The 26,585-nt window shown below is 38.6% G+C and overlaps 1 protein-coding gene across 4 annotated transcripts in view; it reads right to left on the reverse strand.

The window, feature by feature from the left end:
- UVRAG (UV radiation resistance associated) overlaps positions 1-26,585 on the reverse strand; it is a 297,841-nt gene that overhangs the window by 263,115 nt on the left and 8,141 nt on the right. For 2 of the 4 annotated variants that reach the window (XM_045483965.1, XM_045483962.1), the window contains exons 1-2: positions 15,554-15,742; positions 2,304-2,421 (exon numbers count right to left, since the gene is read on the reverse strand). In XM_045483965.1, the coding sequence (XP_045339921.1) occupies positions 2,304-2,421; positions 15,554-15,727 (292 nt within the window). In that variant the 5' untranslated portion in view covers positions 15,728-15,742. Of the gene's footprint in view, positions 1-2,303; positions 2,422-15,553; positions 15,743-26,585 lie in introns of those variants that run through there. The other 2 variants (XM_045483963.1, XM_045483964.1) reach the window with 2 other exon arrangements.

Raw genomic sequence — 26,585 nt, forward strand, 5'->3', positions numbered from 1 at the left:
GTGGTGCAGGGTGCCTGGGTGGCTCAGTCGGTTCAGCATCCAACTTCGGCTCAGGTCATGATCTCGCAGTTTGTGGGTTCGAGCCCCGCATCGGGCTCTGTGCTGACAGCTCAGAGCCTGGAGCCTGCTTCGGATTCTGTGTCTCTCCATCTCTCGGCCCCTCCCCTGCTCATGTTCTGTGTCTCTCTGTCTCTCAATAATAAACAAACGTTTAAAAAAAAAAAAAAAAAACTACTACAATTGTTAACATTACAAATCACCAAATACCTAAAATGTGCTAAGTACTATGTGAATTACTATTATCAAAGAGAACACTGGACCAAGAACATATAAATTTTATGAAGATAATCAAGGACTAATTATAAAGAAACATATCAAAAATTTTAAACGCTCTGGCATTGTCATATATGGCTAATGATAAAACCAATTAGTGAGCAGGAGACCAAATGTATTAAGGTCTGAAAAAATGCTTATACCCCTAGGACAAATAATAACCAAACTGTTCCCTTTTCCTTCTGGACACATAGGAAGACAACATATCCCAGTCCTTTCTTCATCTAAAAAGGACTACACTACTGATTTATGACCAATGGAACGTGATGGAATTTATGGGGGCCATTTCTGTTATAAAAATCTCCCTCAAATGATCCTCCTCTCTTGCCATGCCCCAAGTCATGTATTGATGATAGCAGCATTCCAAAACAGAAGAAGCCTGGACACCCGAGTCACCACTTAGAGGACAACTGCCAATACCCTGCCTGATAAAGAACACCTGCACTGGACTTAGTGTAAGAAATGTATTATGTTATGCCACTGAGATTTGTGGTATTTGTTATAGTAGCTAGCATTAATCATTCAGATTAATACAACTGTTTTTTAGAAATGCAATATTTACAATGAAAAGTAAGAATGAAATAAAATTATATGACAATGGCAGAATTTCGAGTCTTTTTTCTCACCCTTAAAAATTATTTTAACGCTATCTGTGTTGTGCTACCCTATATAATTCCTGACTGAATCTCCTAATGAGCATATACTGGTATTGAAATTTAAAAAAAAAACAAAAAAAGGTGTTAAATGACTACTGTTTTAATAATGGTTTTTAAAAGTAATTAAAACCAAAAGATAAGACATTGTTTGAATTTTTCATCTTCAGAGGACAAAATTCAAATAAGCCGTTAGTACCTCTAATTAAAATAACGCCACTTTTTGTTAATATAAATAGACCTTCAATCACATCTTACCAAGTGTTATCACCTTATCTTAGTTGTTCCTCACAAATATCTGTCTTGCCAATTTCATAAGGCATCATCTCCACTTTACAAATGGGAAAAGTGCGGTTCAAAAAGACATGATCTTTGTCCAATGTCACACAGCTAGTAAATGGCTGAGCTAGACCTACTATGCATGTATTTGCAATCCTAATCCAATATTCCTGTCATACACCATGCTTGTTCTCTTCTACCATCCAACATAGGTCAATGGATTATATCCAAGTACCTTTCGTCCAATATGTATTCAAAAGATGCTTGTGATTTTGAATCAAATATTTGGTCTACTCTCAGAATTGTCACTTATGGAGCAGTCCACAGTACAATAGGTACAAATGAATTCAAGGAAACCATGGCATTCTTCTAAAAATGACGCCATATATACACAAGGAATTACCGATATGAGAAGACATAAACTGGTCCTAATTTTACCATAATATTTCAACAATTATATTTTATTTATTTTTTTTTTTTTATATTTTTAAAAAAAAATTTTTTTAACGTTTATTTATTATTTTTGAGACAGAGAGAGACACAGCATGAATGGGGGAGGGGCAGAGAGAGAGGGAGACACAGAATCGGAAACAGGCTCCAGGCTCTGAGCCGTCAGCCCAGAGCCCGACGCGGGGCTCAAACTCACGGACCGCGAGATCGTGATCTGGCTGAAGTCGGATGCTTAACCGACTGAGCCACCCAGGCGCCCCTCAACAATTATATTTTAAAGAAAACAAAATTAGTACTGTATGCTGGACTCATACAGTATATTTTAATGATACCAACTAGAATAAAAACATTAATAGCTAACATGCATAAATAAATGATAAATTTATCAATTTAAGAACTATCCAAAAGCCCTGTTTCTTTTATATATGATATACGTAACTACTGCTCATTAAATATTTTCAGACAGCATGACAATTTTGCTTCCCAATAAGCAATAATAGCAAAGCGAGGGCACTGTTACTCACTTGTATTACAAAAGAATAAAAATGAGATGTAACAATCTGTAGGCAAGTCCACAGATTCTCTTACCTTTGTATATCTTTTCGGTATTACACAAGTGAAGTGTGAAGTAGGTGTCAAGGAGCTGATGGCCATTTCTATTAACAATATTCCGGGCAGCAATGTTCCGAAGGTGTCTAAGACGCCGCTAAAAATTAACAACAAAAAAGAGCGACATGTTCAGCTTTTTCCTCATAAAACTTTCTGAAAGTTACAATCCAAAAATGAAATACAGTTAAGCTATCCCATTTATTTGTTAACCCAGCAACCTTAACCCAGTCTCTTATTTATGATTTAGTATCCACTCTGTCAAATAGGAATTATACCTGCCCCATCTCCTTTATGGGGTTGTTGTGAGCATGAAATGACAACAGATATAAAATAGTTTCAAAAAGCATAAATGTTATATAAGTGCTATTTACCTGTAAAGAGCATTAGTATTTCCTGGAACATAAACCAAGTAGTAATTTGTTTTCTTCCCTTCGGAAGGATACCGGAGACATGCAAGTCCGTCTCATACCAACAGACAAGCAGTTTTTACATACATATACCCCAGCTGCTTGTTCAGTCTAGATGCCAGATCATCTGTACGACCAGGAAAAGATGCTTAGCCAAAACACAACTCACTGGTCACTCCAGCCAGCCAATAATCCAACTGTTGTGAGCTGAAATTAAATCCTCACCTGACCAACAGCCACCCAATCTCTTTCCTGATCAGGCCTCCTTCCCAACAACTTCTCCAACTAAGATGCACAAATCATTTGGAGCCCCAAGTGTTGAAAAGGCAAATGCTCCATAAGCAACGGTAGAAATCAACAAAACTGGAAGTTAACAGACAGCCAAGTAATAGCATACCAAAAAGAGAAGATGTTGGCAATGCTCAAGTCTGTGCCCATCAGATTCATTCCCAAAGGCTAGTTCCCTCTGTCAGATAATTATTTTCAGACTTAAAAACAGAAATCAAGTGCTCAGTTTTGTTTTTTAACTTTTTTTTTTAACATTTATTTATTATTGAGAGACAGAGAGACACAGAGCATGAACAAAGGAGGGGCAGAGAAAGGGGAGACACAGAATCTGAAGCAGGCACCAGGCTCTGAGCTGTCAGCAGAGAGCCCGATGCGGGGCTCGAACTCACAAACCGTGAGATCATGACCTGAGCTGTCAGACACTTAACCGACTGAGCTACCCAGGCACCCCAAGTGCTCAGTTTTAAAAAATGCTTACAGCTCTCCCTTCAGGCTGAAAAACAGCCCAATCTACTAAGGTAAGACCATCTTCAATTACATGTGCAGCCAGCCAAAAAAGTGCAGTTCTTTCTTTCCATGCACATACCAACCTAATCTTTTCTCCCAATCTAGCAATTAAGATTCTTTAATAGGGAAGGTTATTGTCTAATAAATTGGTTTCATCCTCTAAGTATGAAAAGCCCCAAATATATTTATGAAAAGTTCTTAGGGCTTACTCTAAAAGACTCATTTTTCTACAATCTGCCAATGGTTTCCATTTCATACCCTGGATTACAGCAACTATCTCCTCCTATATATTTTTTATTAGCCCTCTCACTCAAGATTTTAAATTAACAGGAACCACTAATTACCTGTATACAATAACCACATCTATTTTGCTGTAAGATTGCAATCTTGATCTTCTGTTCGAAGACCTGAAAATATTACCCAAAGTCTCTAGAATGAAGTACAAACTTTCCATATTGCTTTCAAAGCCCTATACAATCTGACCTCTCTACATCCTATCCTTATTTTAGACTAGATCTTCCACATAGCCAACCCCTCAGTCACACATGAATGCTTAAGATCCCATGAAAAAGATAATGCACGTTCCTAGCTCCAGGCTTTTGTTAATTCTAGCCCCGTCGATCTAAAATCGGTTTTCTTAAAAGGAGATCCCATTTCTACTTCAAAGTTTAGGAGAAAAGATTCCTCCTTCCTGAGTCTCTAACTGAAATTAGTTCCTCCTTTATTTGAATAAATAAGAACTTTGCTTCTTCTCTCCTAGAGCACTTATATCATTCAATCTAGTCTTAAAAGTCATTGGTTAGTTATCTTCCCTATTAATCTAGGAGGAAAAAACTTGATGACAGAGACAATTACTATCACTACACTATCAGCACTTACTAAATGCTTACCATGTGCCATGCACTGTGCTAAACAGTTCATACATATGATCTTATTTAACCCTCATAACAACCCCATGAGGTTACGTTTTACTCATTATTGTGATTCATCTCTTTATCCCAACATTCCTACAAAACCAAATATAAAACAGTAAATAATAAATGAGCAGGATATCTCAAAAGAAGGAAGGAAAGAAGGCAGAGGAAAGCAAAGGGGTTATACCTATATACATAGGTATATACCATACACTATCTCCTATATATGCGTGTATATATATATATACATACATATATGTATACACACACACACACACATACACACACACACATATATGTGTGTGTGTATGTATTTATAATTGTAACTGATACAACTTGGTCTTTACACTCCCCTATTGCTATAGGGGACAGAGCAAGCAATGATCTATCCTTCAACTCAAGAGAATAATTTTATGACAAAATAATAATAACGGGACAGACTGCTTTACAAAGCAATGTGCAAGGCTTGGACAGAGACTGAATCTACAGTGGATACATAGATATTGGTGAAGAGATCTTTCTACTATCTAGGAAGTTGGCAAAACCAGCTTCAAGACACCTTCTGACTCCAAGCTCTAGATTCTAAAATCAGTAATGGAGTCTACAAACATTCACCCAAGGTATCAGTGTTGTTTCCAAGCTTCCCTCCACTCACACAGATAAAACAGAACTGACTACATCGCAGCATTTTATAAGAAGATTCACAACAACAACAACAACAAAAACTCTTCCACAAATTAACCAACTATAAAGCACTGACTTTGGGTTGTACAACTTTTTACCTTTTCCCTTATTTTATTTATTTCAAAAGCAGTAGGTAAGTATTCTTATTACACCGTGATTAAACTACAAGATGCTCCCAGCAGCTAGAACAAAGGAAATTAACCATTTATGAGTAAATTATTGATGTCATCTTGGTGAAAAGGCAGTAAATGTACACATGAACCCTCTTATGCCCTTTGTCTTGGCTTCCTCTTTAATGACATTCATTCCAATTTTATCATAAAGCTGCTTATTATTCCCCTAATGTTAACATCAGGGGAAACTGAATGAAGGCAATTCTCTGTATTATTTTTGCAACTTTTCTACAAATTTAAAATTAGTCCAAAATAAAGTGTTTTTTTTTTTTTTTTAAGCTATTGCCTTTTTCAGAGTTAGGAGGTGGGTAAGTAAGACAAAAAGACCACCAGTAAGACAACATTCACAAGCACTATGTAAGTGGAGCTCTTCTCCATTCCCACCATTCACCTCCTCCCTTTAGTCCCCACCCTCCTTCTGTCTTCCTCTCCTCCCCCTAAGACTTCATGCACTTTAAATGAAACACTGGAAGGTTAAGCCAGAAACTCATAAAAATGATTACCTATGGGGGTGAGAGCAAGCTGAAGGGAATACAGATGAAAGCAACACTTCCCTGATACTTGTTTACATACTTTTGACTTCTGTACCATATAAGTGTCTTACATACTCAAGAAATAAATAAGAAGGGGCGCCTGGGTGGCACAGTCGGTTGAGCGTCCGACTTCAGCCAGGTCACGATCTCGCGGTCCATGAGTTCGAGCCCCGCGTCGGGCTCTGGGCTGATGGCTCGGAGCCTGGAGCCTGTTTCCGATTCTGTGTCTCCCTCTCTCTCTGCCCCTCCCCCGTTCATGCTCTGTCTCTCTCTGTCCCAAAAATAAATAAACGTTGAAAAAAAAAATTTAAAAAAAAAAAAAAAAAAGAAAGAAATAAGAAAAAGTTTAAACTCAACTAAACTTAGTCCAAAGTGTAATAGCAATACCAAAAATTACCACCAGTTTTAGGATATATCATCTACCTTCACCCAAACTATTACCCTATGATCCAATATTGTATTAAAGTATTGAAAAAATCAGAGTGACTTAAAGGATCCTTTCTTGCCTTCACTTCCCCCATAAGAGCTATACTTGCAAAACGTAGAAATAGGGATAGTTCCAGATATTTGTCTATCTTCCCCAACAATAATATAAATTCTAAGAGGAAAAGACTATTTTATTTATAGTTGTATCTCCAGCATCTAGATGACTACCTAGCAAATAGCAGACACACAGTGTTTTTTGATTGAATTCATAATTCTCCAGTGAATTAACCCAGTGAAGAATGTCTTGGTATGGCACAGGCCTTGCAATAGTCCTCAGTGGCCTGGAAACCTTAGATCCTGACACCCACCCACCAGACAGTGAGGAAATACAGAACTAAGAACTGAAAGTGGGGTAAAGCCTTAGCAGTGATTCTACTACAGCAAATCCTCAAGACTCACCTACATTCAATTGCTCTAGACTTTACAGCCTAGTGGTAGTTCATGGCCTGGTGGCACCAATAAGCATAAATACACTCCTTTTGAGCTTGGCTAAATAGAATTAAACATCAGACTTTCTCTTCAAATGGCCCACCTAAAGACAATTAAAAATCAAATCCGTCTTATGATCTAAATTATCTCAAGCATCTCAGGAAAATATAAATATTCTGAGTAATTAAAATTTACACAGACTTTTGAATTATTCTTTATGGTAACATCCTATGCAGTTTTCTTTATCAGCAATCTCCCTAAACTTTGTCAAATGTTCTATGCCTTCATGGTTATAAAACACTTTGCGTATCGTTCTTCAGCAGTAGGTTGGGCAACAAAGTTGTGCTCTAAAAACATCCACTTCTAAAACTAAAGCTGAACAGATTTTAATCTTTAAACTGGAAGTAACATGGCTTAAAATCTTTGAAACTCAATCTATAAAACATCCTGTATAGACATTGAAAACATTCACTAACATATAAATTAAAATCTATTCAGCTTTGATTTCGAGGATTGATAGATATAACTGGAGCACATCTCTACTATCTGAGATGCTGGTGGTGAGGAAAAGACCAGTATTGCCCCAAATCCCTTAACATTTTAACAAATCTTTCAGATATAAATTCCTAAGTGGCATGTATTGTAGATTTGAAATGTTTGCTTTATAGTTAAAAAAAAAAAAAAAAAAAAAGAATAAGAAGAATTACTCATTAGTCATGACTGTAACTGGTGCCTCTAAAGAACCTATAATGGTTGTTTCTCTTGTTAATACTACTAACGCTGTTAGAAAACTGCTTCAAAACCTAACAGTGGTCTAAAGAAAAGGGGTTTTTTTTTTGTATTTTTTGCTTGTTTTGTCATGCTCAGCACCTACTTGATTAAAACAAGGCCAAATAAAAGTGCAGATTTTCCTTTACAGAACCACTCTCTATCAATCTATATCCTTCCTGTAGAATTAACTCTCTTCCAACCTCAAGGATATTCACATGATGACTCAGATCATGCCAATCAGCACATTTCATCCCCCTGACTATAACATATGACTCAGTTAGGACCACTGAAAGATTCAGAAATTATATTAAATTTTTGAGAGGTTTTTTTTTTTTTTGGTTTTTTTTTTTTTTTCCCCTCACTGGCCCTGAATCTGGAAGAATATAGGGTTAGAGATGCTGGCAGCTGTCTTTCCATCACAGTGAAACTGAAGAATGAAACCAACAAGGAAGAGAGCAAAATAAGACACGTGCGATTCAGGTCCTGCCGACAATTGAAGTCTCTGGATCAAACCATACCTAAAATGAGAACTACAATGACAACCATGAGACGAGACCCTATAAAACGGTCAAAGATTACAACTAGGGAGATTTATACTGTGATTTTTTTATTTAGAATTTACCCCATAACAAGTTAATAGATAAAGAGTAACATTCTAATTTAGTGGCAAGTTACAAAGAAATGTCTCATTTTGTTAACCATCCCCATGTTTTAGAAAATAATCATTGCTGGCAGGTCAATCCATTTTTGTTGATACAATTTTGAACCTCAACATGGGCAACAGCACAGCTTTAAAAACAGTCAAATCACACCCCAGAACGAAGAGAAATCCAAAGCAATTTTCGGTAGTGAAATAGGTCACTGGGGTGCTACATTCCTCCCAAGTTTCGCCATTCCTTGCAGGCATCTAAAATGTTCTGACTTCTGAGGTATAATAATGACCAAAGAGAACTAATGTGTCTTTGATCTTGTTCCTCATCACTGCCGTAGAGTGACTCAGGGAGGCTGATGGCCAACAGGAGGAGGACATGGCTCCCATTCACCCTTCCTTCCCTGTCTGTAACCCTTGCTTCAAAAACAAAAGTACTATGGTTCTTAAATATAGCCACCCCACGCGTCCCGACCATCACCAAACTAAATAACCATCCCATACACACCTTTTATGACTTCTAAAGAGATATCTTCAAAACAAACTTTGAGTCTAATTTGCTTAATCTACAAGAGCTTTTATAAAGCAATAATATAATCAATAATCTCTGGCCCAATAGAAAAGGGGGCCAAGGATATAAAAAGGCAGACCACAGAAAAAGACATGGAAATGGTCAATAAACATATGAAGAGATGTGTAATCACACTCATAATTAAGATATGCACAACAATCACTCCACCTTATGGCAGACTAGTTTCCAAACAGTTTCCAAACAATGGTTGTACCAATCCATCACATTCCGCATGCTCTGTTACAATGTGATATTGCCACCCCTCCATTAAAAAATGGGACCTATGTTCCCTCCCCCTTCCACGTGGGAAGGCCTGCAACTATGGTAGAAATTAGACTGCATGACTTCTGAGGCCAAATCATAAAATTGTCTAGTTCTCTTAGAATCCTCTTTCTTAGAACCCAGTCACCCGAATGCAAGGACAGCAAGCAGCTATGTGAAAAGGACTTCGTAGTTCTTCTCCACAGCCTTGAGTGAGATCCCAGCTATAGCCAGACTTGTAAGTGACCATGTCAGCCCCCAGCCTTTGAGCCACCAGAAATGACATCAAGTAGAGTCAAGCTGTTCCCACCATGACCAAACCAAACTGCTGAATTACAAGCAAAGCAAAATAAATGATGATGTTGCTTTATGCCACTAAATTTTTCTTCTTACCTAGCAATAGAAAATGAAGAGATCTATCTGATTCAATAACCTATTTAGTCTTTGTCACAGTTAATAAAAGTAAGGAAAATTATGCTAGAGGAAATATAAACTGGTTCCACTTAGAGGGAGGGCAATTTAGCCATAATTACTAAATTTTAAACTGTATATAATATTTGACTAAGCAATTCCACAAGTCAAAAAATGCATGCAAATATGCTTATTCTGATACTGGCTCTAAAGGCAAAAATTTAATAATCACTCTTGAATTGTGGTACATTCATACAATGGAAAACTATGTATCCATTTTTTAAGAAGTGCTAATATGGAACACAAAAGAACATGAAATTTTAAATGTTTGCATGAAGAAATATTACTATATACCCTGAATGATACAGATCAAGGGGTGCCAACTTATTCTATAAAGAGACAGAGAAAAAATTATTTTAACTTTTTCATGGCATATCGATTCTCTTCATGTTCTTGTTTGTTTACAATCTCTTAACCATGGTAACCTCTCTTAGTCTCCTCAGTTACAAAAGTCAGTGACTACTGGCCAGTTTGCTAACCTCTCATGTTGATAATCGCAGACACTATGAGATAATTTTTTTAAGGAGCATTTGGTTTAGAAATGTAGTCAAACTTGTTCTGGACAGCTGCCCCCTTTCCTATCCTCAATTCATTTCTTTTTTCAGGTCAGGCATTTGTTCTTGGCCTAGGAAGAGGCTAAATGCCATGGAGGAATAAGGCCCAGGTTGTTTCCAGTAAACTCAGGTTACCACTATTTTGGTGCACTTTTTTGAGGGACAACAAAAGCAAACCTGGGAGAAGATTAGTTTTCCACATTCCCACAGAAGGTAAAAATGTTGAATTACTGAATTCAGAACTTAAGCTTGATAAATTAGATCAGTCTTTTTAAAAAATACAAAAGCTCCTTCTATATTATAGCACTCTCAGTCACCTATTCTTTCTAATCTTTTGATCCCACCTGAAAGACTCCCTGTGAAAAGTTTTGAAAGAACCCAAAAATGCTTTATTTAAAACTAGTGCTTGGTGCTACTGCCTACAAGCAAATAGCACCAACAGCCAATGTTACAGATTTGAACAAACAACCCACCAATTCTAATCTCTCATGTAATACATTATAGCTCCTATCCCTGAGAGCTCTCTCTGACGCACATCACACAACCTTGGAATTAAAGCCTTTATTCTGAGTCCACTCTGCTCTCACTCAGTTCTAGAATGTAATTCAGTCATTTGGTAAGCACTACTAAATTATAATACAGGCTTCTTCACAGGAAAGGACAAAATATATCTCTGAACTTTCTACATTTCTTACACATTTTGGCTCTGGGTGTTTAATCTCCACCCGATCCATCCCCAATCTCGGTGGAAGGTCTAAACTTGCCCTTTTTCCTCCATGTTTCCCTCTGGGAAACAAGCCTTTGTAGTGACAGGTCTAGCACTGTTCTCTGCACGTCTCTCTCATCCTTCCTCTCTTGTTCCCTTCTTTCCTCTAGTTTATCTTGCTGGTATTTCCCTCCCAGACCATGCCAAGAAATGTGGGGAGACAAACATGGCATTCCCTAATTCCAGAGTATGTAAACCCACTAAAGAACTGGAGTTTGTGCAGACAAAAAACCCAATCTGAGGTAAAACTACCCAGCAGTACACTGTCAATGAGCATGTATTACAGAACTGTTATTCTAGACATGTAAGACCAAAGAAGAAAGACACAGAATTACCTAGAAGATAAAAATTGGAAGACAGAATACAGCTGTCAGTGGTCCAAGTGTTAAAATAATAGCGTGCCCATAATTTGCTTCAATATAATTGGGGTGAGAGAGAGACTAGGTAGGCATATAATAAAACAAGATCTGCCCGGACGTGACAGTTCTTGAAGTTAGGTAATGGGTACCTGGGAGTTCATCACTCACCCCCTCATACATACACGCATTTCAATATACAGTGATATATACAACACACATTTCACTGTATGTATTTCAATATTCACTGAAATTTCCAAAATAAAAAAGGTTTAAAGTAATACTGACAGGAATAGAAAGAAAGGATAAGACCACATAGGAACCTAAAGCAAAAATGGGCTTAACAGGGAGACTAATTAGACAATGGATATGGTTGAGGATGAAGACAAGATTGACAAAGGAAATAAGGGAGTCAAAAGGCCCTTAGGGAAATATGGCGGTGCCTGGGTGAGCTCAGTCTCTTGCGTGTCCAAGTTTGGCTCAGGTCATGATCTCATGTTTCATGAGTTCAAGCCCCATGTCGGGCTCTCTGATGTCAGCACTGTGCCCCTCTCTCTGCCCTTCCTCCACTCACATGCGCGCTCTCTCTCTCTCTCTCTCCCTCAAAAATAAATAAACATTAAAAAAAAAATCAGTAAATTTTACTACATAAAATGTTTTTAAATTATGCATGGCAGGGGAGGTTGGGTGGCTCAGTCGGTTAAGCATCCAACTTCGGCTCAGGTCATGATCTCACGGTTCGTGGGTTCGAGTGGGCTCTGTGCTGACAGCTCAGAGCCTGGAGCCTGCTTTGGATTCTGTGTCTCCCTCTCTCTCTGCCCCTCCCCTGCTGGTGCTCTGTCTCTGTCTCTCAAAAATAAATAAACATAAAAATTGTTTTTAATTATGCATGGCAAAACTATCATATGTAAAGTCAAAGGAAAAAACAACCTCACCAAAAATTTTTAATTCACATAACAAGCCACTTTCACTAAAACATAAAGAGTTCCTAAAAACCAATAAGAAAAAAAATCCAAAAACCCAACAGAAAAAAAAATAGCAAAAAATATTAACAGATAATTCACAGAAAAGGACAAACAGCACTTAAACTATTTCTGAAAAGATTCTCAACCTCACTCATAAGAGAAATGCAACTTAAAACTACACTAAAGTTGGCACAGACCAGAAAGTCTGATAACCTATTCAGGGGCAAAGCAGTAGCAAAACAAGCACTTGGCTGAAAAGAGTAAAACAGGCAAAAACCTCTAAAGATGGCAATCTGGCAGGATCTACAAAATTACAAACGCACATATTCTCTGATCCAGCAACTGTACCTCTTCACTTGTGAAAAAATGTATACTTAGAGATATCCATTACAATGTATGTGATACACTATTGTTTGTTACTAGCACAAAACTGGAAATACGTTAAATGTCCATCAATAGGGGACCTGCTAAATTATGATATATCCTCTAGTGGAATACTAAGTGGCCAGAAAAAATAAATTATGTGGCAGCTCTTTGAGCACTGATATGGAACCATCTACAAGACATACTATTAATTAAAAAAAAAAAACAAACCCACAAAAGTTTATACAGTGTGTTTAACATGTTATCGTCTGTGTTTCATAGGGAAAAAATATATAATTACGTAAATACTGGAGGTACACACAATATAACTGATAACACTGTTTGCCCCAGGGAAGGGAAAATGGGTATTTGGGGCACGGAGTGATACGGAAACTCTTCACAGCACCCTCTTATATACCTTTGAATTGTGATCCATATGAATATATTATCCACTTTTTAAAATAAAACAAAATTTACATTTTTAAAAAAACAGAGGGGCGCCTGGGTGACTCAGTCGGTTAAGCATCCGACTTTGGCTCAGGTCATGATCTTGCAGTTCATGGGTTTGAGCCCCACGTCAGGCTCTGCGCTGACAGCCCAGAGCCTGGAGCCTACTTCAGATTCTGTCTCCGGCTCTCTCTGCCCCTCCCCCGCTGGTGTTCTGTCTCTCTGTCTCTCAAAAATAAATAAACATTAAAAAAAAATTTTTTTTAAACCAGAAATGGCAACCAACCTTTAAGCACAGATATCTGTGATAGCCGTTACCAGAAGCAGTGTGACATAGTGGTAAGAGTTCAAACTAGAGTCAATAATCCTGAACTCTGGGTGGTTCTACCATTTACTCATGGGCAAATCACTTACTCTCTCTGAGCTTGTTTTCCCTCCCATAAAATGGAGATATTTCCTGCATGCCTACCTCTGTGGGTTATTTTAAGGATCAAATGAAATAATGGATATAAAAGCTCTCTGAAAAATCACAAAGTACTTTATAAATATAAAGTATTAACAGAAATAGGAATGTTGAGAAAGGGATGTGGTTATCAGTGTAAGATGATGAATTGGTTTAGGCATTTCTAATTTGAAGTGAAGAGACAGATTTAGAATTCATTTATCTAAATAAAGGTGCTATGGTCTCAAGTATATAACAGATTTCCAAAGAACAACATTCAGTAAATAGAATTACAAAACTACAAAACTGGAAACCCTTCTGAAGGTCACATAAGCCTTTGCTACTCAGGATCACATGGGAACTTGCTGGAAATACACAACCTCAGGTCCCACTATAGACCTACCCAGTCAGAACCTACCTTTCAACACGATCCCCAGGTAATTTTTATGTACATTTTAAGTTTAATAAGCACTAGTATAGCCATCTTATCCATTTTTCAGATAATAAAACTGGGGCCACAGAGGCACCTCGGTGGCTCAGTTGGTTAAGCATCCGACTTTGGCTCAGGTCATGATCTCATGGTTCGTGGGTTTGAGCCCCACGTCAGGCTCTGTGCTGACAGCTCAGAGCTTGGAGCCTGCTTTTAATTCTATATCTCCCTCTCTCTACCCTCCCCCTACTCATGCACTGTCTCGGTCTGTCTCTCAAAAATAAATAAATGTAAAAAAAAATTTTTTTTAATACAAATAAAATAAAACTGGGGCCATTAGTAAAGGTACTTAGCCATGTTCACATTGTTAATAAATACCAAAATCAAAATGTGGAGCCAGGCCTGATCTCTTGGACTACGTGTATTTATATGCATGTACAATATGTATTTGCTTCCCAGAATCCGTGTTTCAAAACCTCAGAGGCATCTTTGCCTTGCAGATATCCCATGCCCCCAGCCCATTTCTGATCAGCCACCAGCCCATCAATTCTTTCTTTCTTCACAGTATCTCTGGCATATGTTCCTTCTTTTCCACATCCTTCATTCACTGCCCTAAAACTATGGCTGTGCTTACCATGAAAAACCAGCTTCCTTCTCTTACGCATCTATCAACTTCCTCTTCTGCAAACAAGAGCTCTCTTACAAATAGTAAGCTCTAAATAATTCCTAAAGAAGGTGCAAGCCATTAAAAAGCATTAATATTAGCATAAGTGATTCCTGGCAGAATCTATGTTTGAAACCTAGCAAGAATAGCAAACTAGAATTTGGTAATCCTAATCCAGAAACTTCCTGTTTTCACTCCCGCTATTTCTTTCCCATCACCTCCTCCTCTTTACCCTAGAACTAACCCAGGTTGCCTTCACCTAATAAGACCCTTCCACCACAATCAGGCTTTACTACATATATCCAAAGGCTCCAGATCTACTTTCTATTACGTCTTTCATTCCAATGTGTCCCAATAAACTCTCAACATTCACAAACATTCTCGTATCTTCATAATTCTCTCCTATAAACTGTATCCTAACAGACCAAACTATTTCAACATTTCTTGAGTACCCATCTTGTGCCAGGAACTACACAATAAAACGGAAGTCTAAATACTTTTGAATATCTTTCCTACATAAATTTAGGAAATTAAAAGCCCTGGTCTCTGCTCTGTTGGCATTTCTACACCAAGAAGTTTTGACGTGTTTAAGAGCAAATAATATAGGCAGACTTTTACAGATGCTCAGGCACAAGAGCTGTAGACAGACAGAGTAAGCCCCCCACAACACGAAGGCTGACTCCTGTGCAACAGTCTGTACGGCACGAGGGTTAACAGTTGTAGGACTCTCATGCACAAACTGGGTTCAATTAAATCAACCTGAAAAAACAAAGGGAGTGTGCTTCAATTCAAAATCAAATTGTGGGCTATTTGTCCAATGATCCCAAACGCTGCCTTTGTATTATAGCCTAGACTTGGCAGACAGGTTTGAGCCCCACTGTGCTGCCACCAGGGAATGTATTTAAGCTCTCAGAAGCTTCACATTCCTCATCTGTAAAGGGGAGCTAATGACAGGCTGTATTTCACAGAACTGTAATGAGGAGCACATACAGTAACTGCAAAGTACTTAGACACAGTGCTGGAACCACGATAGTTCAATAATGTTACTATTATTCTCAATCACCCTAAAGTTTCCTCATTCTTTTGTGATCAGTTTACCTGTAGAGCTTCAAAGTCTATCCACTGAACTGGAGGTATACAGGTTTGTGAACGTACAGGCAGAGATGAAACTGGAAAACTGCACTTTAAATCCAACAAGCAGAGTGAGATAGTGGGAAAAGCTTTGAATGTAGAACCAGAACAGTTGCAGATGATGAACTCTAGCTCTTCCATGTTCTTGTCTGAGCCTTGATTTTTCTCCCCTGTCAAATGGGAGAGATGGCTCTAACTACTGTGGCTAAAATACTGAGAATGGTTTTAAAGAGATTAGCTACTACAAACAAAGCAGCATGGGAAAAGACAACAGGGTAAGAATGGGAAACCTGTTCATGAATAACTTTTAAAGGAAACTTCTACAATGGTATGTGACAAGAAGCCATAAATCTTGGGAGGAGGGAAATCTGGCAGTAAATGGTAATCACAAAGTTAGAATAAAATGAATACCTACAATTAAGAAGACAAACAGCAAATCACCCTTTATGACCCAGCTCCAGAATTCCCACTTTTGATATATCCTTCCTGACCTCCCTGTCCCATCCACTACCCCAAATGAAGATGATCACTCCTCCCTTCTATGCTAGGACTACACTGTGGACATGCCACTATCACAGCACTTGCCACAATCGTGCTTTATTGCCAATGCCCCCCCCCAAAAAAGAGGGGTGATTTGTAAATACAGAAACCAAGTTTTATTCTTCTTTATGCCCACAGCCCTTAGCACAGTCCTGGTACAAAGTAGGTCCTCAGTAAGTGTTTGATGGATGAACCAATGAGTAAAGCACAGACAATTTTAGCTATTTCACTATGCCATCTAAGGCAGTGCCCTTGCATTTAAAGTTATATTTTATGCATAGCTCTTAATAGCACATATTTTAAGGGCGCCTGGGTGGCTCAGTCAGTTAAGTCAGTTAGGTGTCGACTTTTGCTTTTGGCTCAGGTCATGATCTCACGGTTTGTGAGTTCAAGTCTGCATCAGGCTCTGCGCTGACAGAGTGCAGCTTGCTTGGGATTCTCTCTCTCTGCCTCTCGCCTGCTAGCACAGTCTGTCGGTCTCTCTCTCTCAAAATAAATAAACATTAAAAGAATTAAAAATGAAAAAAATAAAATAAACCAACCCTTCTGAAAAGCCAAACCCCCAAACTCATTCATATAATAAACATTTTTTTAAAAAACGGCACATATTTTATCATAACTCTTTGCCCTTCTGTAGCCTCAATGATTATAAGCTCCTTAAGGACCAAAACTGTGACTTTCTATCCCACGTGGCTAATGTGCAGCCACACAGATATTCACTAAATGTCTCTTGAGAGAAGATGGGAATGACAGATGCACGCACACTGCTGCCTCGCCACTCAGGCCTCAGTCTCCCCTCGTTTAGAAGTGTTGTCAGCAGTCTCCTCACCACTCTGTCCACTACCACTGACCCTTCATGTGTCAACTACACTTGAATAAAAAACAATTAATGAGTGGGGCGCCTGGGTGGCGCAGTCGGTTAAGCGTCCGACTTCAGCCAGGTCACGATCTCGCGGTCCGTGAGTTCGAGCCCCGCGTCGGGCTCTGGGCTGATGGCTCAGAGCCTGGAGCCTGTTTCCGATTCTGTGTCTCCCCCTCTCTCTCTGCCCCTCCCCCGTTCATGCTCTGTCTCTCTCTGTCCCAAAAAAAATAAATAAACGTTGAAAAAAAAAATTTTTTTAAAAACAATTAATGAGTTAAAAAACAAAATACGATCCTGCCATTCTTGCTTATGACGGTACAATGCCCAAGTCAGACTGGGAAATGTGGAGGGAGCGGTAAGAGCTGGGAAATCATTGTTTTGTCACATCACAGCCAAGACTGGCTCAGACAAGAATCATCAATGGATGATAATGGATGACAAGTCTAGAGGGGGAGGAGCAGGATATATGTATGTTCTCTAAGTGTCTCCCTACAAACTATTCACTAGTCACGTTCATGCAGGCGCACGTACAGACACACACAGAACGACAAAGTTGAGAAATCAGATAACATCTTGACCAGGTGACAAAACTGAACATCACCAGTGAGGGACAAATGGACACTGTGTGCCTCCAAAGGTCATACTGTATACTGTATGAAGGACACATCACCACGCACAAAATACTCCAAGTGAGAATGAGTAATCTGAATCTAATCATGAGGAAACATCAGATGAACAAAAAATGAGGAATGTTCTATTTTTAAAAGGGAAGAAGTGGTTTGTAATATGACACTGACATTTAAAAAAAAAAAAAAAAGACAAAAGCTGTGAAAGCTCTTAAAGAAGAGATAAGACAATTAAATGCACTACCTGACCCTAGACTAGATCATGAAGAGGAGGAGGAAAATTTCTATAAAGGACATTATGCAATCAACTGACAAAAGTGGAATATAAACCACAGATTAGGTAAAAGTATTATATCAATGTTAATTTTACTGAAGTTGATAACTATACTGTGGATATGAAAGAGAATATACCTACTTAGGAAATACATACTCAAGTATTTAAAAGTAAAAGGTCATGGAGCGCCTGGGTGGCGCAGTCAGTTAAACGTCCAACTTCGGCTCCGCTCGTGATCTCTGGGTTCATGAGTGCAAGCCCCGCATTGGGGTGCTGACAGCTCAGAGCCTGAAGCCTGCTTCAAATTCTATGTCTCCCTCTGTCTCTTCCCCTTCCCTGCTCATACTCTGTCTCTCTCTCAAAAATAAACATTAAAAAAAATTTTTTTAAAGGTTGTGATACATGTAATTTAACTTCAAATGATTCACATACACAAAAACATTTATCTATATCTGTACATACAGAAAGAGAGAGCTTGCAAATGACAAAGCAAATGAAATAATGTTAACAGGAGACAAATCTGGGCAAAGGGTATAAAGATAAAGTGTTCTTATACAAGTTTTATTTTTGCAATGCTTCAATAAGCTTGAAATTCTTTCTAAACATAAAGTCTTTTTAAAAAGGAAAAGGAATACAAGTCCTAGCTAATGCAATAAAACAAGAAAAGGTATAAAAGAATACGGTTTGGGAAGGAAGAAATAAAACTGTTTTTGTCACAGATGACATGACCGTCTATGTAGAAAACCTGAGAAAATGAACAAAAAAACTCCAGGAACTAATAAGCAATAATACCAAGGTTGCAGGATACGGGTTAACATGCAAAAGCCAATCTCCTCTATACCAGCAATGAACAACTGGAATTTTAACTTAAAAACACAATAACATTTTCATTAGTAGCCTCAAAAAATGAAATAGGAGGTATGAATCTAAGAAAATATGCACAAGATCTATATAAGGAAAACTACAAAACTCTGATAAAAAGATATCAAGGAAGAACTACAAAAGTGGAAAAACATTGTATATTCATGGATACGAAGACTCAATATTGTCAAGATGTCAATTCTTCCCAACTTGATCTATAGAGTCTATGCAATACCAATCAAAATCCCAGCAAGTAATTCTGTAGTTATTAACAAACCGATTCTAAAGTTTATATGGAGAGGGCCAAGGACCCAGAATAGCAAACACGATATTGAAGGAGAACAAAGTTATGGGGCGCCTGGGTAGCTTGGTCGGTTAAGCACCTGACTCTTGATTTTGGCTCTGGTCATGATCTCACAGTTGTTGAGATTGAACCCTGGTCTGGCTCTGCACCGAGCAGAGTCAGACCTACTTAAGAGTCTCTCTCTGCCCCTCCTCCACTGGCACGCTCCCATGCACCTCTCTCTCCAAAAAAGAAAAAAAAAAAAAAAAGGATTTGAAGGAGAACAAATTTAGAGGACTGACACTACCTGAGACTTATGATAAAGCTACAGTAATCAAGACAGTGTAGTATTGGCAAGAGAATAAAAAAAAAATCAATGGAACAGAAAAGAAAGCCCAGAAATAGACCCACGTAAGTATAGTCAACTGATCTTTAACAAAGGAGCAAAGACAGTATGATAGGGCAAAGTCTTTTAAACAAATGGTGCTGGAACAACTGGACATTCGCATGCAAACAAATGATTCTAGACACAAACCTTACATCCTTCACAAAAATTAATTCAGGATGAGATTATAGACCTAACTATAGGTCTATAAAACTCATAGAAAATAACACAGGAGAAATCTAGGTGATCTTGGGTACAACAATTACTTTTTAATTTTTTGTTTAATGTTTGTTTATTTTCGAGAGAGAGAGACAGCACAAGCAGGCAGAGAGACAAGGAGACACAGAATCTGAAATAGGTTCCAGGCTCTGAGCTGTCAGCACAGAGCCTGATGTGGGGCTTGAAATCAAGACCAGCAGGATCATGGCCTGAGCCAAAGCCAGACGCTTAACCAACTGAGCCACCCAGGAGCCCTTTTAGGTATAACATCAACACATTCTGCATGAAAAGAATAACTGACAAGCTGGACTTCATTAAAATTTAAAACTTCTGTTCTGCAAAAGGCAGTATTAAGAGAAAGAAGACAAGCCACGGACTAGGAAAAAATAATTGCAAAAGCCACATCTGACAAAGCACTGTTACCCAAAATATACAAAGAACTCTTCAAACTCAACAATAAGAAAACAAAACAACCCAACTGTAAATTGGACCAAAGACTTTGGCAGCTCACCATACAAGATACACAGATGGCAAATAAGCTCATGAAAAGATGCTTCACCATTTTTCATCAGGAAAATCCAAACTAAAACAAGATGCCACTACACACACCTAGTAGAATGGCCAAACTTCAGAACACTGATAGTACCAAATGCTGACAAGGATGTGCGGTAACAGGGACTCTGAATTCATTGTTAGTGGGAGGCAAAATGGTACAGCCACTTTGGAAGTCAGTTTGGCAGGTTCTTATAAAACTAAACATACTCTTCCCATACATTCCAGTAATCATGGTCCTCAGTATTTACTCAAAGGAGTTGTATGATTCCAACTATATGACATTCTGGAAAAGGCAAAACTATGGAGACAATAAAAAGATCAATGGTTGCCAGGGCTTAAGAGGGAGTGGGGGATGAACAGGTATAGCAAAGGAGATTTTACAGCACTGAAACTACTCTGTATGATAACTCCATTGGTGAATACATGTCATTATATATTTGTCCCAAACCATAGAAGATATAACACAAGCCCTAATGTAAACTATGGGCTTTGGGTGACAATGATGTGTCAATGCAGGTTCGCCAACTGTGACTAACATACCATAGAGAAGGGGATATTGATAATGGGAAATACTATGCATGTGTGGGGTCAGGGGAATCTGGGAAATCTTTGTACATTCTGCTCAATTTCACTGTGAATCTAAAACTGCTCTAAAAAAAAATCAAGTCTTGGGGCACCTAGGTGGCTCAGTCGGTTAAGCGTCCAACTTTGGCTCAGGTCATGATCTCACGGTTCATGGCTGTGAGCCCCACATCAGGCTCTGTGCTGACAACTCAGAGCCTGGAGCCTGCTTTGGATTCTGTCTCCCTCTCTCTCTGCTCCTCCTTCGCTCATACTCTGTCTTTTTCTCTCTCTCTCTCTCAAAAATAAACACTAAAAATTTTTTTAAAAATTAAGTCTTTCAAAAGAAACCATCCTCCCCTCTACCTACAGGAGAGCCTGGCATATGTGACCCTTTATAATCTAATCCCAAACTATACCTCTCCAACACATTTGTTTCCACCATCCTCCTCTTAGCTACTTAAACTCCAGCTTCACTTAATTATCTGCCATTCCTTTTTATACTTTACCTTTTTATTCAAGTTGATCACTCTGCTAGAATACTTTTCCTCATCTTTCCCACTTCAGCTTTTGTTCATTCTATCTCTTATATTATGGTTTGTTGATATAGTTGCCTTAACCATTAGATTATGAGTCCCTCCATGGCAAGGACAATGCCTAACAAATAGTAATAGTAATAACAATAGAAGCCAACAACTAACATTTCTGGAGCCCTCTGTACCAAGCACCTTTTTAAGCAAATTTATGACTCATTTAATCCTTTCAGCAACCCTACAAGGTAGGTGCTATTATGCCCATTTGATTCGAGCCTTCCTGAGGCATAGGGAGATCAAGGAACTTCCAGACTGCTCAGCTAAGAAATGGAAGGACCAGGATTTGAATCCAAGCAGTCAGTCTGGCTCTAGAATCCATATTCTTCACCACTGTGGTATACATAGTAGAAACTCAAAAAAATAACTGCTGAACAAAGGACAGCACAGAACAGAGTTGAACACGGTGTTTGCGGAATGAAAATTCCACAAAGGGACCAAAGTAAAGCAACTGGCAACTGAGAAAAAGGAGGCACAGAGGTTTAAAATGTTTAGAGATACAAATAATCTAATCTCTCTCCAATCTTCTCTTGTAAAAGTTAAGAACCAAAGACCAAAGTGCTTTTCCCAAAGTTACCTTAGTTACTCCCTGAACCAGTTTTACAAGTTTTCCCACCACACCATATTAAAGGAATGATTATTTGTTCGTAAGAAATTGTAAAAATGGAGGTGGAGGAGGGGTGAACTGGGTGAAGGGGGTCAAAAGGTCAAAAAGTACAGATTTTCAGTTATAAAATAAATAAGTCACGGGAACATAATGTGACTATAGTTAATAATACTGTATTGAATATTTGAAAGTTGCTATGAGAGTAAATCTTAAAAGTCCTCATCACAAGAATTTTTTTGTAACTATTATGGTGACTGGGGCGCCTGGCTGACTCAGTCAGTAGAGCATAAGACTCTTGATCTTGGGGTCATGCGTTCAAGCCCCACACTAGACATGGAGAGAAAAGAGAAGAGAAGAGAAGAGAAGAGAAGAGAAGAGAAGAGAAGAGAAGAGAAGAGAAGAGAAGAAAAAGAAAAGAGAAAGAGAAAGAGAGAAAGAAGGGAGGGAGGAAGAGAGGGAGGAAGAAAAGAAGGAGGACTACATATGGTGATAGATGATAACTAGACTTACTGTGCTGGTCATTTCACAAATTATACAAATATCAAATCATTATGTTGTATACCTGAAACTAATGTTATATGCCAATTATACCTCACGTTAAAATAACAGTAATAATATCTAACAACAGACATTGTGAAATGACAAAAATGAAATGCACATTAAATGAAAAAAGGAAAATGATATAAAATTACAATCAAATATATTCTGGTATTCCAACAATAAGAGAAGTTGAAGAAAGATGTACACCAGCCTAACGCAATATTTAGTATACAGCAGGAATTTAATATCAATTAAATTTTTTAATCTTAAGAGGTTTTGGGGCGCCTGGGTGGCGCAGTCGGTTAAGCGTCCGACTTCAGCCAGGTCACGATCTCGCGGTCCGTGAGTTCGAGCCCCGCGTCGGGCTCTGGGCTGATGGCTCAGAGCCTGAAGCCTGTTTCCGATTCTGTGTCTCCCTCTCTCTCTGCCCCTCCCCCGTTCATGCTCTGTCTCTCTCTGTCCCAAAAATAAATAAACGTTGAAAAAAAAAAATTAAAAAAAAAAAAAAAAGAGGTTTTATGTTTACTTCTAAGTATCCATTTAATTTTATATATATATATATATATATATATATACCTCATCTAAAATACACTGCATATTTTGCTACCTCATTAAAGAGAATATTGATAGGGGCGCCTGGGTGGCTCAGTGGGTTAAGCATCCGACTTTGGCTCAGGTCATGATCTCACAGTTTGTGAGTTTGAGCCCCATGCTGGGCTCTGTGCTGACAGCTCAGAGCCTGGAGCCTGCTTCAGATTCTATGTCTCCCTCTCTCCCTGCCCCTCCCCTGCTTGTGTTCTCTCTCTCTCTCAAAAATAAATAAATAGGGGCGCCTGGGTGGCGCAGTCAGTTAAGCGTCCGACTTCAGCCAGGTCACGATCTCGCGGTCCGTGAGTTCGAGCCCCGCGTCAGGCTCTGGGCTGGTGGCTCAGAGCCTGGAGCCTGTTTCCGATTCTGTGTCTCCCTCTTTCTGCCCCTCCCCCATTCATGCTCTGTCTCTCTCTGTCCCAAAAATAAATAAAAACGTTGAGAAAAAAAAAATTTTTTTAATAAATAAATAAATAAATAAAACATTTTTTTAAATTTTTGTTAATGTTTTTATTTTTGAGACAGAGAGAGACAGAGCATGAGCAGGGCAGGGGCAGAGAGAGAGGGAGGCACAGAATTGGAAGCAGGCTCCAGGCTCTGAGCTGTCAGCACAGAGCCTGACGCGGGCTCAAACCCACGGACTGTGAGATCATGACCTGAACCGAAGTCAGACACTCAACCGACTGAGCCACCCAGGTGCCCCAAACATTTTTTTTAAATAATAAAAAAATAAAGAGGATATTGATACATGTAACCTTTTCTTGAACATACAATATTCATGAGCAATAATTTTTAGTAATTTTCAGATAGTTTTAAAGCAGCCAAGTTAATATAATATCAAAAATGCAGCTAAGGTACAATTAAGAAACTCTGCAATTCTAGTGTCCCCATCTAATAATCAAACTGATGTCTTTGATAGAAATATATGGATATCAAAAGTAAACTAGTCACTCCAGAACACCTGGACAACTGTTTATATGAAATACCTATCAAGTAGAATAAACTCCATTAAGTCAATTCATGAAAACAAGCCTGAAATACCTACTATCAATTAAATCTTTATACCTACTATAAAGTTGGGACCAACTCTCTCCTATAAAGAGCACAGTGCTATAAAACACATTGACCTGGAGGGGCGCCTGGGTGGCTCAGCCAGTTAAGCGTCCTACTCTTGATCGCAGCTCAGGTCATGACCACACTGTCAGTACAGAGACCGCTTGGAATCCTCTCTCTCTCCCTCTCTTTCTCTGCCTCTCTCTCTCACAATAAAAAATAATAATAATAAAAATAAATAAATACAATAAAATGTCCTAGACCTGTAATGAGTAGCGTACCCACAGCCTACTTTCCTATCTTGCTTTGTGATCTATTTTCAAAATGAAAAATTAGAAAATCTTCTTCATCTTGCTGCTTCCCATATATAGCTGGATATTAACATTTTAGTGGATGAAAGCAGTACCAATTTAATGAGATTATTCTATTCATTAAGGTAGACAATCAAGGTTAAAAAGGTTTTTTTAGGGGCGCCTAGGTGGCTCAGTCGGTTAAGCATCTGACCTTGGCTCAGGTCATGATCTCACAGTTCATGAGTTCGAGCCCTGCGTTGGGCTCTGTGCTGACAGCTCAGAGTCTGGAGCCTGCTTTGGATTCTGTGTCTCCCTCTCTCTCTGCCCCTCCCCGACTCGTGCTCTATCTCGGTCTCTCAAAACTAAATAAACGTTAAAAAAAAAAAAAAAGTGTTTTTATAAGCGCGCCTGGGTGGCTCAGTTAAGAGTCTGACTTTGGCTCAGATCATGATTTCATGGTTCATGAGTTTGAGCCCCACATTGGAGCTCTCAGCGCAGGGCCAATTCAGATACTCTGTCTCCCTGTCTCTCTACCCCTCCTCCAGGCTCACTCTCTCTCTCTCTCTCTCTCACTCTCGCTCTCTCTCTCAGAAATTAAAAAAAAAAAAAAGTTTTTCATGATTCTAAATAAAGTTACTTTCATGTTGCTTTTTTTTTAAATGTTTAGTTTTCCTGTATTCTGATCAAAAAGCGACTGGAATTGTGACAGGAAAAATTCACATCTTCTGAAAGACATAAGCACGTTGGAGGACACAAGACCTACAGTTTCTAATCACATGCCTAACATAATTCAAAGAGGATACTTTATAAATATCTGTTGAATAAATGGCTGACGCAGTTAAGTTTTCCTCTTTTAATAGAGGCTAACATAACATATGAATTACTTATAGTTCAGAGTAAAACCCCTAGTAAAAAAAAGTATAATCATGGTAAAGAACACCAAGTTTTTCCTGAAAAAAAAAAATCATAAAAGTCTGATTGCCACTTTTACTTATTTGTATCTTCCCTTTTTTCTTACCCTGGAGTCTACTGACGAAAGCCAAAGGTAACTGCCAGTTTCCACTTCCTGATTTTCCCTACTGTTCTCAAAAAAATCAGACTGTTTCTTTCAGGATATTCTAAAAACCATGGCGGGGGGGAAAAATGCCAGATATTTCAATGGACCAACAAACAAACTGAGCCACTTAAGTGCTAGGCTCTAATGCTCAGCTTTAACAGTATCTGGCTTAGCCTTTAACCAACAAACGCACTTGACTAGAGTTTTCAATGCCTCATAACATTTCTAGTAAATGAGGTCTGTGGCAATCAGCGTCAAATATTACAGAGAATGAAATTCCTGACATCAAAGAACCCACAATCACCAGATGTTGCTGTTTCAGAAATTTAAAGAGGTAGAGAATCAGGAATTCTTAAGTGGACTACTCAAAAAAGGATAGGCATTTTTAAAAAAAAAGGATAGGGGCGCCTGGGTGGCGCAGTCGGTTAAGCGTCCGACTTCAGCCAGGTCACGATCTCGCGGTCCGTGAGTTCGAGCCCCGCGTCAGGCTCTGGGCTGATGGCTCAGAGCCTGGAGCCTGTTTCGGATTCTGTGTCTCCCTCTCTCTCTGCCCCTCCCCCCGTTCATGCTCTGTCTCTCTCTGTCCCAAAAAAAATAAATAAAAGTTGAAAAAAATTTAAAAAGAAAAATTTAAAAAAATTTTAAAAAAAATAAAAAAATAAAAAAAAAGGATAGGCATGGTAAGTACCCAAAGACAAAACAGGAAGACTGATCACTTAAAATACAGAGGGATATTCCAAAGTTTCATTCTAATTCACACCATAAAAGGGGTGTGGGGTGGAGCCTGAGTATTCTGCCTGTAAAAAGAAGTTTAAAATACAGCCTTTCTTCCACTTCTGTCCTAGCCTAAAATCCCCAGAGATGTGGAGATGCTGTGACAAAGCACAGAGATAAGTTTAAGAAACAAGTTTTCAAACACCCAGCCAAGCACAGTAGAACTACTCCCAACACCCAGGTTCTGGTCAGGTATCTGTCACTAAAAGAACAACAGGGCACTCAATTCACATTTGTTAAACTAATCATCTTTACTGACTCCTTCAGGAAGAGAATAAACAGATGACCAAGTGTATGGCCAGGGGAATAGTTTCACCTCTGAGAGCTTCAG

The sequence above is a fragment of the Leopardus geoffroyi genome, chromosome D1 (assembly GCF_018350155.1).
Source record: "Leopardus geoffroyi isolate Oge1 chromosome D1, O.geoffroyi_Oge1_pat1.0, whole genome shotgun sequence".
Taxonomy (NCBI): Eukaryota; Metazoa; Chordata; class Mammalia; order Carnivora; family Felidae; genus Leopardus; species Leopardus geoffroyi.